Genomic DNA, 15,465 nt, shown 5'->3' on the forward strand with positions numbered 1-15,465 from the left:
GACATGACCAAAACGTGAGTAATCATCAATGAATGTAATAAAGCATGAGGCGCCATGTCTGGCTCTTACACTCATTAGACCACAGATGTCAGAATGAATAATTTGCAAAAAACTTTCAGCTCTAGTTCCTTTACCAAATGGTTTTCTTGTTGTTTTTCTAGCTAGACAACTCTCACATATAGGCAATTCTATTTTATCGAGTGAGCCCAAATAGCCCTCTCTAGATAATCGATGCATTCTGTCTTGCCCTATATATCCTAGTCTGGCATGCCATATATTAACATCCACAGAATCAGAAGATGTGATTAATCAATTCTGATTAATTACATTCAAAATCATAAAACCATTAAGTAAATAACCAGTTCCAATTAGAGTTTTATTAAGAACTAATTGCATACAAACATCACGGAATATCACATGATATCCCATGTTCAGAAGTACAGTGACAGATACTAAGTTTCGTCGGATCTCCGGTGCATATATTGTGGAGATAAAGTATTTGGCCACCATGCAATTGTAATTTGCAAGTGCCAATTCCTTTAACTTCAACCCTTGAGCTATTCCCCACGTATATCCACTTAGTCCCTTGATTAAATCGACGATATTCCACATAGGCTCCACGTTCATTGGCTACGTGTTCCGTTGCTCTTGAATCTACAATCCACAAAGGATGAGTTTCAGTCATATAAACGGAGCCTATTACATACATATTATGTAAATTTGTGGATTTGGTATGTACCTTTTTTGGCTCAGTGCAATCACGAGCGAAATGGCCAAGTTTGCTACAATTGTAGCATGTCACTTTGCTCATGTCCTTCTTCTTACCAGTACGTTTGCCTCTTTTGCACTTACCCAAACTGAATTGCCCTTGATCAGATTTCTTCCTACTTTGAGAGGAGATTTTACCTCCTCTTTTGCGTTGAAAACCCGAAGATTTTCGCGAGTTGGTATCAGCCGTATAAAGTTGAGCAGAAGATTTAGCTGCCTCTAGGCGCTCATCTTCTAACTCCAAGTGACGTTGAATATCTTTAAACATCTTGACACTCTCATTGTGTGTCATGTTAACTTTCATATGCTCCCAACTGTCTGGAAGAGATCGAATAACTACCTGAACTTGTTGTTCATCAGTTATAATGCTATTAGCATTTTTTAACTCTCTTATTAAAAGTGACATTTCTCTCAAATGCTGCTCCATCAAAGTATTGGGGCGCAATTTATAAGTATCAAATTTAATAGTGAGTCTTCTAAGTTTGGTGGTAGAAGTACCACCATATTTTTCTTTCAAGGCATTCCATATTTGGTGAGCCATATGGTATTCTTCATACTCACACATAAAATCATCTTCCATAGTGCTCAACAACAAAATGCGCGCACTACGATTTTTTATTTTCCAAGCTCCATAAGCTTCATGATCTTTTTTATGTTGAGTAGTGTTACCCTTTGGTGGCTCAGTCATAATGTTTGTAATTACCTCTAGTGAGTCTTGTAATTCAAGGAGGTTTTGAACTTTATGGTACCAAATGTCATAATTGTTACCGTTCAGTTTAATTCCTTTGTTTAATTCAGCCACGACATTGTTTGTTGTCATTTCTTCTAAGAAAAACACAAAACACGGAGATAAGAAAAACTTCTTGATTTTACTTACACATATTTAATTATTTTGCTGCAAACAACTAACTGAAAATATGATAAGTTTAATGTAAAGATTTGATTCGAAAATTCGTCGAGGCTTCCAATCATCGCCATTTCCAAACATTAAGTTAACATAATTTTAGTATATTGTACAAAATATTAATTCATTTATTGTTTATTCCCTCAGAATTTTAACAATAATAAAACTCTCATTTTCTAAAACATGTCATAAGAATACATCCATCATGCATCTGTTCACGTGGATAGTGCACCAGGAAAATTTCCAGGAAGATGGTGGAGATTTAAAAAATCCCTCTAAGTACCAAAGTTCCTTAAACTCATGCCCTTTTGTCAGAATTTTCCTAGACATGCAATTTGTCCATATTACTACGCCAGGATTATTCTCATTTTATGTTTCAAGTAGTTTTGTTATGCTCCCACTGAAGCACGACCCTCTTAAGGATGTATTATCATATGCAAAAAATATTTTTCATATTTTTGATACTTACAAAAATATTATTCTCTAATTTTAAAGCATTTATTTGACTAAAATTCAAATTAAATATCTAACTATGTTATAAATTAATTTTTTAAATTTTAGTAAAATAGAGAATAAAAATTGAAATAGTCGCCGCAAACGGCGCCTCAAAATTCAATCGGGAAGGCGGCGCGTGTATTACACTCTCCACCGCCGCAAGTGGGTATGAACAGTGAAATCACTGTTCATCATCTTCAACCTCCCATATTTTTCCAGATTTTTAACCAGAACTTTAAATGCTCCGTTCTCTCTTACTATATGTCGGAATTTTGCATATGATATACCGTTGGAAATAGTTTTTCATGGTCTTTCTAATGATACTAATTTCATATTCATACGTTATGTATCATGAAAGATATGCATAAAATAAACTTACGGTTTCATATCCTAGGTTTTTGTTTTACTCATTACATGGATCATATTAATCCTCATGGCAACTAGGAATTAATCTATACACCTTAATATGTTTATTAATCCAGTTGCATGGCATCAAAAACAAGTAAATTATCACATGCCATTAATATGTGTTCTTGATGAAAAAATCAAATTTCTTAAAGAACATGCTGGGTCTCATGCTTTACATGCTTAAATCAGAACACAACCTATTTAGCTCTGATACCAATGTTGATTTTCGAGCAAGAATCAACATAAAAACTTGAAAATTTGAATTTAAACACATACCCGGATTATATGCGGAAAACTGATAAACCAAGATTGTGCTACTGATTTATGGTCGGAGGATGATTACAAAGTCGGAAGATCATCTCTATTCACATTGGAAGAACCCTCTAAGCTTCCATTGTCCTGAATTTTCTCTAAATTGCACTTTTGCTTAACTTCACTTAAGTTATTTTCTCTATGGATTTGCCCTCTATTTATAACATTCCAAGAGTAGTGATCATCTTCTTAATGATCACTTAATAAACTTAAACAATTGTTGGAGTGAACATTTTCTTTCAATATAATATTGTAAGATATCATAGAGTTCTAACTTAAAATAACCACTTGCTCTTGGTCATGGCGTCATGCATCCCTCATGGGTGACCTCAAAGTGATAGAACCCTATACATAAATATATTAATATATATTTACATATATATTTCCAACAGAAACAGAGGTCGAAGATTATGGTGTTGGTGCAGAGACTAGCTTGCCTGTGTGGACTGTGGATTTGCCAAATTCAACTGTGGGGATTGATGATGCTCAACCCCACCAGTCGCCATAAATATCTTAACTTGGAATGTCCAAGGTTTAGGGAATCCTTAGACATCCCGTGCTCTCCGTAAAATTCTCCGTGAGGTTAGACCTTTTATTGTCTTTTTATGTGAAACTAGATTAGGGTGGCAAGAATGAATTGTGTTAGTAGGGAAATGGGGTATGCTAATATTTAGCTATTGATTGGGTTGGTTCTAGGGGCGATTTAGCTTTGCTTTGGTAGGAGAAAATTCAGGTTGATGTGAATTCCTATAGTATGCATTATATTAATGTCACTGTTAAAATGGATGAGGGGTTATGGCGGTGTTTTACTGGTGTGTATGGGCATCCAGCGGCTGTCATGGAACTACAGATGTGGGAGTTAATTCGTCGACTACATTCATTATCTTTGCTGCCATGGGTAATTGTGGGAGATTTTAATGAGATTTTAAAACTGAATGAGAAACTTGGGGGTTTGCGACGGAATATATAGATGGAGAATTTCAGAATATTCTGCAAGAGTGTGAGTTGTTGGATATGGGTTTTTCAGGGTATCTGTATACCTGGAGTAATAAGCGCATTGGTAGATATTTAGTGCAGGAGCGCTTGGATCGTTTCATGTTCAGTCGCAGATGGGAGAGTTTGGGTTTTTTCTCTTATGTATCCCATTTAGTTAGTTGGTGTTCTGACCATTGTCCGATATTGTTAACGTGTAAAACTTCAATGACAGATGAGCTGCAATCCAGCTTTAATACACATTTTCATTATGAGCTTTTTTGGAAAGATTATGCTGAGTGTCGAGATATTATCATGGATTGCTGGAAAGAATTAGTTGATAGGGGTGAGGATCATGTCAGTATTTTTCAGCAGAATATTAGTCGCACTACAATAGCCCTATCTCAATGGAGTAAAGGGAGTTTAAAGGGTGGTAGAAAAAGGTGGATGATAAGACTGCAGAGCTTAAAGAGGTGCAAAACCAAGGGGGTCAGTATCTGGATGGGGGAAAACTTTGGAGGCTAGAAGGTGAGATTGATGGTCTACTACGTGAAAAGGAACAATACTTGCAACAACAAGCTAGAGTTTTGTGGCTTAAATAGGGGGACATGAGCACACATTTGTTTCCATGCATATGCATATGCTCAGCAGAGAAAGAATAAAATCGAGGGTTTGCTGAATAACGAAGGAACTTGGGTTACTTCTGTGAGTGGAATTGAAGATATTGTTGGTGATTATTTTCCTCTCTTTTTTCCACTTTAAATACAGATATGAAACAGAGAGAATTAAATATGTTCTTTTTGCAAGCTAAAGTTATAGACGAAATGAATCAGGAATTGGATGTTGTTTTTTCTAGTGATGAAGTAAAAAGTGCAATTATGCAAATGCATCCTACTAAAGCACCTGGGTCGGATGGTTTTCCACTAGCTTTTTTCCAAGATCATTGGGGTATTGTTGGTAAGCAGGTTACTCAAACTTGTTTGGCTATCTTGAATGGGGAGGCTAATCTTTCTGCTTTGAACCAAACAGTTGTTGTTCTGATTCCAAAAGGAAGATTACAGAATTTCGCCCAATAAGTTTGTGTAATGTTATTTACTGGATCATCGCTAAAGTTTTGGCTAATCGGCTGAAGGGGCTTGTTGAGTGTTAGAAAATGCATATTTATAAAGGAGAAAACCGTCATTTTACATTTCAAGTCTTACTAATACCTTTACTTTTATGAATTTAACATTCTTTTGATTTAATTCTGTTTGTTTTATTTTAATTAAGTATTTTATGTATTTTAGGGGCATCATAGTCATTTCACAATAAACGAGAAATCAGATGGCAAAACGGACATCACTTTTGAACTCAGGACGGTCGAAAACCTTAGGAGGAGCATAAAAGGAAAAATGACATTGTTCACATGTACGGTATTATTCACGTGTACGGTATTGTATACGTTACTGTTCACGACACTGTTCACATAAACGGACGATGACGTGGCATTGACCGATGATGTGGCATTGACTGATGAGGTGTCCCGATCCTGTTGGGCTAAAATTCTTATGTACTGTTGATGGTGACGTGGCAGCATATCAGTGGATGAAAAATCTCGCGTACGGTACATGCATCACACAGGATTATTTTCAACCAAACCGTGTTACTCTTCATCCGAGTCAAACCGTGTTACTGTTCATCTGCATGGTGAAACCGCGTACTGTTGACTGATGACGTGGCGTAATCCTGAGCGTCCAAACTGTTTTTAATCTGATGGCCATGATTTACTCCATGTATCTATAAAAGGGGGGCCTCTCCCCCCTAATTTGATATCTCTGAATCCATTTTTGGATTCCATTTTTTGTAATTCTCTCTCCATCTTGTATTTTCTTCGTATTTTAATAAATTCCCATTTTGCCCCTAATTCAATTATGAGTAGCTAATTTCCTTTCAAGCTTGGGTTGAAGGTGAAGTCTCAACATGTGTCATGGGCTTTATTTGGTAAATTTAGTTTCTCTTCCCCTCTAGTTTTTGTGGATGTTTTGACTTCTCGTCGACAAATAATACTAATCTTGTCTAGTACCGCCTTGGTTTCACCAGCCCTCTAGTACAAGGTTATTATTATTTGGCACGATAAGCCCTTAGCACCATATTGATTAGAGCGTGGTTCATGAGGTGTGGATTCCCCCCTCATGATTTAATTGGCATTAATACAGATTATTTAGCCCATGACGCATGTTGATACGGATCCAAATACCCAAGTACGTCATTTCAATAGATTTCTCTTCAATTTATTCTTGCCATTTCAATTCCAATTTTAGAATTTATTCTCGCCATTTTAATTTAAGTTTTAGCATATTCCAAATCATTTCCACAACAAATCCAATCACCCATTTACAAAATTAATTCTACATAATTAAAATCCACCTCCTCGTGGGATCGACACTCGTCACCATTGATCTATACTACAATAGATTCGTGCGCTTGCGAGTACATTAAAATTTGCAGAACAAGTTTTTGGTGCCGTTGCCGGGGAGGTAAGTAATTTTAATTCATAGAATTAATTTTTGTGAATAATTTCTTTTATTTGTTTTCTTGTATTTTTTTATTAAAAAAAGAAAAAGAAAAAAAAGTGAATCTACATTTAAAGGTTAGAATTTCTTTTCTTTTTCTCTTCTTTAAAATTCTGTAATTTAATTTTCAATTTATTTTTCTTTGTAATTTTTTTTTGTTTATCTTATTAATTTATTTTTAGTTAATTTATTTCACGTATTTGTTTTTGTGTATTTTTATAGAAAGGTTTTAATAGCGCAATAAGGTTAGTATCGTACTTTCTCCCTCTTCTTTATTTTTATTTATTTTGTTCCCATCTTTATTTTTTATTTTATTTGTTTTGCATGCATGGTCGAAGGTCATTATTACCCAATCTTGAACCTATAGACCTTGAACTTAAGAAAACACTTCGCACACACAAACAAGTAAAAAATAAAATGGATTTGCAACCACAGGAGAGGCCATTTAAAGATTATTTCAGTCCTTTAGCAAATTTGAGTACATCATATATAAGATACCCAAATGTAGCTACTAGGAGCTTTGAATTAAAATCTAGTGTGCTAAATTGTCTCCCCATATTTTATGGCCTAGAAAATGAGGACCTATATAATCATCTGAATGATTTTCATGCCATTTGTCAAACTTTTAAATATGAAAAACTTTCAAACGATGATGTTAAACTCAGATTATTCCCATTTTCTTTAAAGGATAGAGCTCGTTCATGGCTTAATACATTGCCTGCCAATAGCATTTCATCATGGGAACAAATGGTAACTAAATTTTTGAATAAATATTTCCCAGTGCATAAAACCAATGCTATTCGCAGGGAAATCTCGGAGTTTACCTAGAGAGAGGACGAGCAATTTTTCGAAACATGGGAGCGATTTAATGGGCTACTCTTGAAGTGTCCACATCATGGGTATGAGAAATGGCACTAATGCCAATACTTTTTGGAGGGATTATTGCCGAATGTGCAAGAATGGCTAATGGCAACAAGTGGAGGAGAGCTAATGTCAAAAAGTGCATCAGAGATTTGGGAATTCTTTCAGCGACAAGCGGATAATTCCCAACAATGGAGTCGATCACTCCGGAATACTAGAATAATTAAAGGAGTAAATGAGGTTCACATTGGCGAGTCAACTTCGGGAATCAAAAAAGTCAAGGAGATGGTTGAAGGTCTTGCTCGACAAATAGCATCGTTATCGACTGCTAAATCAACAGAACCACATGACCCTGACTCATACTCCGATCAAGCCAATGCCATAGGTGTAATGAGAAAGCCATCAAATTACAACCCATACTCCAACACATATAACCCTAGATGGAGAGACCACCCTAATTTTTCATGGTCTCAAGGATTCCAACAAAATGGACCAGTAGCTCCAGCTCCAGCAATTCCTCAAATTCCTCAAGCCTCTCAGCCACCATTCAGACCATACAATTAGAACCAAAACCACTCTCAACCTAGACCATGGGAGGATGCATTCCAGAATTTCAGGAATGTTACTCACTCCACGATTGAGCAACAGAACCGCACCATTGATGGATTACGAAATGAGTTGAGAGCAGGCTTCAACTCACAAGCTCAATCAGTTTCAAGCCTCGAGAAGATGGTGGGACAGCTTGCTTCTTCAGTCCAGACCTTGGCAATGACTGTTGAGAAAGGTAAATTTCCAAGTCAACCAGTGCCTAATCCTAAATGAGTACATGAAGCAAGTACCAGTTCACCATAGCAGTATGGAGAGGTCAAAGCAGTAATGACCTTACGAAAAGGAAAAGAAGTCGACAACAAAGTAGAGATGCCGGTGACAAAAGAAAATCAAATTGTACCTGTGAATGTTGAGGACTCACCACCGAAGGAAAAAGAAGAAACCAACCCACGAGAATATGTTCCTAAAGCTCCATTTCCTCAGAGGTTAGTAAAAGGCAAAAAGGGAAAATCCACAGGTGAGATTCTCGAAATCTTCAAACAGGTAAGTGTTAACATCCCTTTACTTGATGCTATTAAACAAGTTCCATCTTATGCCAAGTTTCTTAAAGACCTTTGTACTAAAAAGAGAAATATGCATGTTCAAAAGAAGGCATTTTTAACAGAAAACGTTAGTTCTATACTCCAACATAAAATTCCTTTAAAATGCAAAGACCCAGGCTCCCCCACTATCTCATGTAGTATAGGGAACCACACAATTGAGAATGCTTTGTTGGATTTAGGAGCTAGTGTAAATTTGTTGCCTTACTCTGTATTTGTGAAACTTGGACTGGGAGAATTACACCCAACTCCAGTGGTGTTACAGCTTGCAGATCGGTCCACGAAAATACCTCGTGGCATTGTGGAGGACGTGCTTATCCAAGTAGACAAGTTTTATTTTCCTGTTGATTTCATTGTAATTGACACTCAACCAATACAGGATTCAAGGAAGCACATCCCCATTATTCTAGGCCGACCTTTCTTGGCAACTGCGAATGCTCACATTCAATGCAGGATTGGAAATATGCAGTTGTCCTTCGGCAACATGACTATGGAGCTGAACATCTTCAACATTGCCAAACAACCTCACAATGCAGATGATGGAATTGTTGATGTGGATTTAATATAAACAATAATTGATAACACTTTTCTTTCAAACCTTAGTGATGATCCTTTACAAACATGTTTAACTCACTTTAGTTTGGATTTTGATATTGACAGATCGGTCGATGAGGTCAATGCCCTACTTGATTCAGCACCATCCATGGAGACTAATAAATGGAAGTCAAGAGTTGAACAACTAGCACCATCAGAGAAGAAACTCATCCCATCATCAAAATCATCATCGAAACTCGAACTCAAACCATTACCCAAGACATTGGAATATGCATTTTTGGGAGAAGAAAGTACTCTACCGGTAATCATCTCAGCATCCCTCAATGACGAACAAAAAGGTAAGTTGTTGGATGTTTTAAAAGAGCACAAAGGAGCATTAGGATGGACCATAGCAGACATAAAAGGTATAAACCCAGTAGACTGCATGCATTACATTCACCTTGATGAAAATGCTAAAACTACTAGGGAGATGCAACGTCGGTTAAATCCTAACATGAAAGAAGTTGTTAGAACTGAAGTGCTTAAGCTATTAGATGCAGGTATCATTTACTCAATTTCTGATAGTTCATGGGTCAGTCATGTGCAAGTTGTCCCCAAAAAGTCAGGAGTCACTGTAGTTACCAATGCCGATAATGAATTGATACCCACTAGAGTGACTACAGGATGGCGTGTATGCATTGATTATAGGAAATTGAATTCTGTCACACGTAAAGACCATTTTCCTTTACCATTTATTGATCAAATGCTTGATAGATTAGCAGGCCATGAATTTTATTGCTTTCTAGATGGCTACTCAGGATATAATCAGATTCCTATAGCACCAAAAGATCAAGAGAAAACTACTTTCACTTGCCCTTTTGGCACATTTGCATATAGGAGAATGCCATTTGGATTATGTAATGCACCTGCTACATTTCAACGATGCATGTTGAGCATTTTTTCTGATATGATGGAACGATTCCTTGAAGTCTTTATGGATGATTTTTCTGTCTTTGGTGACTCGTTTGATCAATGTTTACATCATCTAACACTAGTTCTGCAGAGATGTATCGAGAAGAACTTGGTCTTAAATTGGGAGAAATGCCATTTTATGGTAAAACAAGGTATTGTTCTCGGTCACATCATTTCGAGCAAAGGTATTGAGGTTGACAAAGCCAAGGTGGATCTCATTTCTAATCTTCCTCCACCCAAAACAGTCAGAGAAGTAAGATCTTTCCTTGGGCATGCTGGTTTCTATAGACGTTTCATTAAAGATTTTAGCAAAGTTTCTAGACCCTTATGATATCTACTTGCTAAGGATGTACCTTTTATCTTTACTGATTCATGTCTTATGGCGTTTGAAAAACTAAAGCAATTATTGACATCATCACCCATCATTCAGGCCCCAAACTGGAGCTTACCATTTGAGCTAATGTGTGATGCATCTGATTATGCAGTAGAAGCAGTTTTAGGACAAAGAGTTGATCGAATTCCCCACGTTATTTACTATGCTAGTATGACATTGAATGATGCACAATTGAACTATTCAACTACTGAAAAAGAAATGCTAGCAGTAGTGTTTGCATTGGAAAAATTTCGATCTTATCTCATTGGTTGTAAAATAATTATAATCACGGATCATGCTGCTCTTAAATATCTTCTCACAAAAAAAGATGCAAAAGCTAGACTAATTTGTTAGGTGTTACTTTTGCAGGAATTTGACTTGGAATTCAAAGATAAGAAAGGGACAAAAAATGTTATGGCGGACCACCTCTCTCGTCTCCATTTTGACACAATTACAGAGCCATTAATATTGAATGAGTCATTTCCAGATGAACAATTAATGAGTGTGGAAGTATTACCATGGTATGCTGATATAGTTAATTATCTTGTTACAGGTAAACTTCCAGAGCATTGGACCAAGCAAGATAAGGCTAAATTCTTTGCAGAGATAAAGAATTTCTTTTGGGATGACCCGTATTTGTTCAAGTATTGTGCAGACCAAATTGTTAGACGATGTGTCCCAGAAAATGAAATTCAGAATATTCTTTCATTCTGCCATGAACAAGCTTGTGGAGGCCCTTTCAATGCTAAGAAAACAGCAACTAAAGTTTTACAATGTGGTTTTTATTGGCCAACTATATTTCGAGATGCTTACACTTTTTGTTCTTCATGTGATAGGTGTCAACGTATGGGGAGCATTACACGAAGGAACATGATGCCACTAAATCCAATTTTAGTGGTTGAGATTTTTGATGTATGGGGTATCGACTTCATGGGACACTTTCCCCCTTCTTTTGGCCATCAATACATATTAGTTGCTGTTGACTATGTATCGAAATGGGTAGAAGCAATTCCATGTAGAACCAATGATCACAAGGTGGTGATAGGATTTTTGAAAAGCAACATTGTTTCACGCTTTGGATTCCCTCGAGCAATAACTAGTGATGGTGGTGCCCACTTTTGTAACAAAGCATTCAAAGCTCTTTTGACAAAGTATTCAATCACACACAAAGTGGCGACTCCGTATCATCCGCAAACTAGTGGCCAAGTTGAGATATCCAATCGAGAAATAAAGCACATATTAGAAAAAATGGTGAGGCGAGACAGAAAAGATTGGTTATTAAGACTTGATGATGCATTATGGGCATATAGAACGGCTTTCAAGACTCCGATTGGGATGTTACCCTACAGGCTAGTGTATGGAAAAGCTTGCCACCTACCTGTGGAACTCGAGCATCGTGCATATTGGGCCATCAAGAAATTCAATTTTGACATGCAGCAAGCCAGCTCAGAAAGAAGATTACAACTGCCAGAACTTGAAGAAATTCGCAATGATGCATACGAAAATGCCAAGATTTACAAGCAACGAATGAAAGTCTTCCATGATAAGCAAATTATGATAAAATCGTTCACTCCAGGTCAGAAAGTGCTTTTATTCAATTCTCACTTGCACCTATTCCCAGGTAAGTTACGCTCTCGTTGGTCTGGCCCATTTATACTATTTTTCCACATGGGGCAATTGAAATTAAGGACCCAAAGAACGGTGTCACATTTAAAGTTAATGGTCAAAGATTAAAGCCATATCTAGAATACCAACCACATGGAGAAAACACCGAAATAAATTTGAGTGACCCACCAGATTTGAATTGATTTTTTTTTCGGTGATTTGATTTTTTTTTCTTTCTTTATATTATTCTTTTGTTAATTGAAATTATTTTTGCATAAGTGTGTTTGTTTAACTATTAAGTTTTCTCTTATCGTTTTTAATCATGAGTACCTTACTTAGACTGTTCCTCCTGAACATTCTTAAACCACTTCAACGTGTCAAAACTCATCTCAAAAGGCAGATTCAATTTTGTAAAACACATCGCATTTGGGCTCTACAGCCACCAGAGTTAGTAGCCTATGTTGAGGGTCTAGAAAGCCAACTCAGAGATATTGAGAGAAGTGTTTACGACATCCAGTTGGAGCTTGAGGTGAATTCAATAAGAGGACAATTTTAATTTTCTTTATGTGTTTTAATTTGTTTTTCTGTTTGTGTGCTTTAGTTTGTTACCCCGGTGAAGTGGCGGATAATGGTACTCCATGACAATCAAGTCGGTTACTTCAGTTTCCCATAATAACTGATATTCTGAGGCGAAAGTATGGATAGAAACGAGATTCTAGCAAAGCTTCACAAGCGATTCCCTTCACTTCCTCAGAATGCCCTCCTTACGATCTATAAAGCTCGATCCGAACGCATGCGATTGCTCATGAGGAATAACATACCTGCTGATATTCGTTGGTTAATTGAGGCAAAAGTATGATCAGCAGGTGAGTTACCTCCAAAATTTATTGCTTACATGCCTGGTTGTGGTAAAGGAAATTATGCAAGAAAAAGACGAGCTCGAAGAATTTCTATTGCTTGTCATAAGTGTGCCAGAATGAGTTGCAATAAAAACCCATGTTCTTTAGGAATGGTGTCTGATAACAGGGAAGATAAGATTCAATTCATTAGGGATGGCTTGAATAAGGAGTCATTGGATGATATCCTTTTGTCTCTTGAAACGCATCCCAGTGGATATGTGCAAGGAGCGATTCTCCAGTTATAGCCATTATTCCAGAAAGAGCATGCACGATATAGTCTCGGGAATCTGACTATAAACGACCCTGTTTTCCAGTTTATAAGAAAACTGGATAGGAAGCCTATCCTCGACCCATAGAGGGCGTTCAAGTCGTTTCTGGACGTAAAACCAGAGGAAGATGTGAACCACAGTCGCAACTACCTGTAAATATCCTTTCACTTTACTGTTATTTTATTTCACTATTGTTTTATTGTGTGAATTATTGTCTTTAATAATTTTATTACTGTTTGCTTTTTCCTTATTACTGTTTTCTTTTTCCCTTTTACTGTTTCCTTTTTTACTAGCGAGCCACGTGCTTTACGCGTTATTTGACACTGACATGTTACCTCATACACAACTGTGATCCACTGTCACCAAGATTCTTAAATGTGATTTCCTTTTTGTCAAGCACTCACAAATTATTTTTGAGAAGTATCACAATGGCAGCTACTCCCAATAGACAATTCAAGAACATTTGTGTGCTTTCTGGATTTACCTATGGCAAACATAAAGAGTTCGTTGAGGCAGCTATAGATCTTGGTCGAAGCATAGCAGCGAGAAAATTACACTTGGTGAATGAAGAAGGTAACCGAGGGTTATCAAAAATGGTCTCAGAAGTAGTTTTTTTCAAAGGAAGTCAAGTGTTAGGCATCATCCCAAGAGTCCTAAAACCATTGGGCAATTCGTCTGACTCATCAACTGGAGAAGAGTTAGTCGTCTCAGGTATGCAAAAAAGAATAACTGAAATGCTTAATCATGCTGATGCTTTTATTTTCCTTCCAGGAGATCTTGCAACACTAGAGGCACTTATCACACTAGCATCTTGGGCCCATCTGCACATCCACCAGAAACCCATCGGTTTGTTAAATGTCAATAACTTTTATGATAACTTTATCGCATTTCTTAACCATGCAATAAAAAACTATTTCATTCCTGCTAATGTGAAAAAACTTTTTATTTGTGCTCACACTGCTAACGAGCTACTTGATCTGTTACAAGCTTATAAAGCGGAGCCAGACCCCTGGACCTTTGTGTTGGAGCGCCCAAATAATGATGGTAATAGTAGCCGCAGTAAGAAGTACAAATTAGATTTAACTCTCCACTTGTAAATATTTTCTTCTGTGTTGCACCACCCAGGTGATGTCTTCTCAACTCTACTTCTTTCCTTTCAAACATTGAGGACAATGTTTCGTTCTGGTTGGGGGGAGGGAATAGTCGACAATTGTGGAATTTTGGTTAAGTTTTTACTAATTTTTTATTGTAGAAACTAACTGTTGCTAACTTTTTGTGTTGAAGATGGCTGAATATGGAGTGTAGTGACTCTAGAAACGCATCTTTATCGTTTAAAAAAAATTAAAAACTAAAAAAAAAAATTCAGACATTTTCTTTTTCTTTATTATGTTTTTATGTTTATTTTTCTTCTTTTTAATTTCTCCTCTATAAATATACATTTTCCAACTTGTGAGTCGAAGATGGCTGAATATGGAGTGTAGTGCCTCTAGAAACGCATCTTCTTAAAAAAAAAACCATTTTTTTTCTATCATTTTACGTGTAACTTTTCTAATTAGTTTTTATGCATCATCTTCACATTTCTGCATGCATATTTTCCTTTCATGTTTAGAATAAGTTGGGGGGTAGAATGTTGTTTAAAAAAAAAAATTGTGTGATTTGTTTTAACATTGGATGACATGATTAATTTCAAATTTTAGTATTTGTATTATCTTTGGTCTTAAGTGATGTTACGCTATGTTTGCTACTTTACATGTTGATGTCGGAGACAAATATGAGTTGCTTGAAGGAATGAACATGTCATAAATAAGTGCCAAGTGAGTTGTTGAGCCTATCATTTTCTTGGAGAGTAACCCTTTTGCCCATTCTCTATACAGCTTAGCAGTTTATTATTTTATACACGATCTCTAGATTTCTTTTGAGTTAACCCTTAAAAAAATGGTAAAATAAAAAAAATGTGTGTTGCTACATTGGGAGGCCCATCTAACTAGTAGATATGGATGATTATTTAGAGCCCTAAAAGACGATGGAAAGGTCATCTTTGATCCGTTTGAGCCTTTCTAGCCATCCCTTTATTAAATATCCATAGTTAACCCTTTTGAGCCTTTAAAAAAAAAGAAAAAGAAAATCCTTTTCTTTGTCAACTTATCATCTTGACTCACTCCAATTTGGAGTATTACCCAATGTCTTATAAGTTCCATCACCTATTTATGTTTGAGAAAATGTAAATAATTATGTTGTTCAGTGAAGTTATGCCAAATAAAAGCAAAAAAACAAAAAAACAAAAGCTGTTGTTTCAAAAGAATAAAAATAACAACAATAGGTGAAATCCACCTTGCAACTTCCAAAAAAAAAAAAAATCCCTGCATTTTTTTCTCAAATATACACTTTGCTTT

General features: G+C 36.3%; 1 protein-coding gene across 1 annotated transcript; it reads left to right on the forward strand.

Annotated features, from left to right (window-relative positions):
- Positions 1-9,462: 9,462 nt before the first annotated feature.
- Positions 9,463-11,499, forward strand: LOC112100075 (the record flags this gene model as incomplete). The annotated part of the gene is made up of 4 exons (XM_024187770.1): positions 9,463-9,546; positions 10,273-10,468; positions 10,670-11,026; positions 11,273-11,499. Coding segments are annotated over 4 exons (864 nt in total), but the record flags the coding sequence as incomplete, so codon positions are not given.
- Positions 11,500-15,465: the final 3,966 nt, after the last annotated feature.

The sequence above is a fragment of the Citrus clementina genome, unplaced genomic scaffold (assembly GCF_000493195.1).
Source record: "Citrus clementina cultivar Clemenules unplaced genomic scaffold, Citrus_clementina_v1.0 scaffold_3, whole genome shotgun sequence".
NCBI classification, from domain to species: domain Eukaryota; kingdom Viridiplantae; phylum Streptophyta; class Magnoliopsida; order Sapindales; family Rutaceae; genus Citrus; species Citrus x clementina.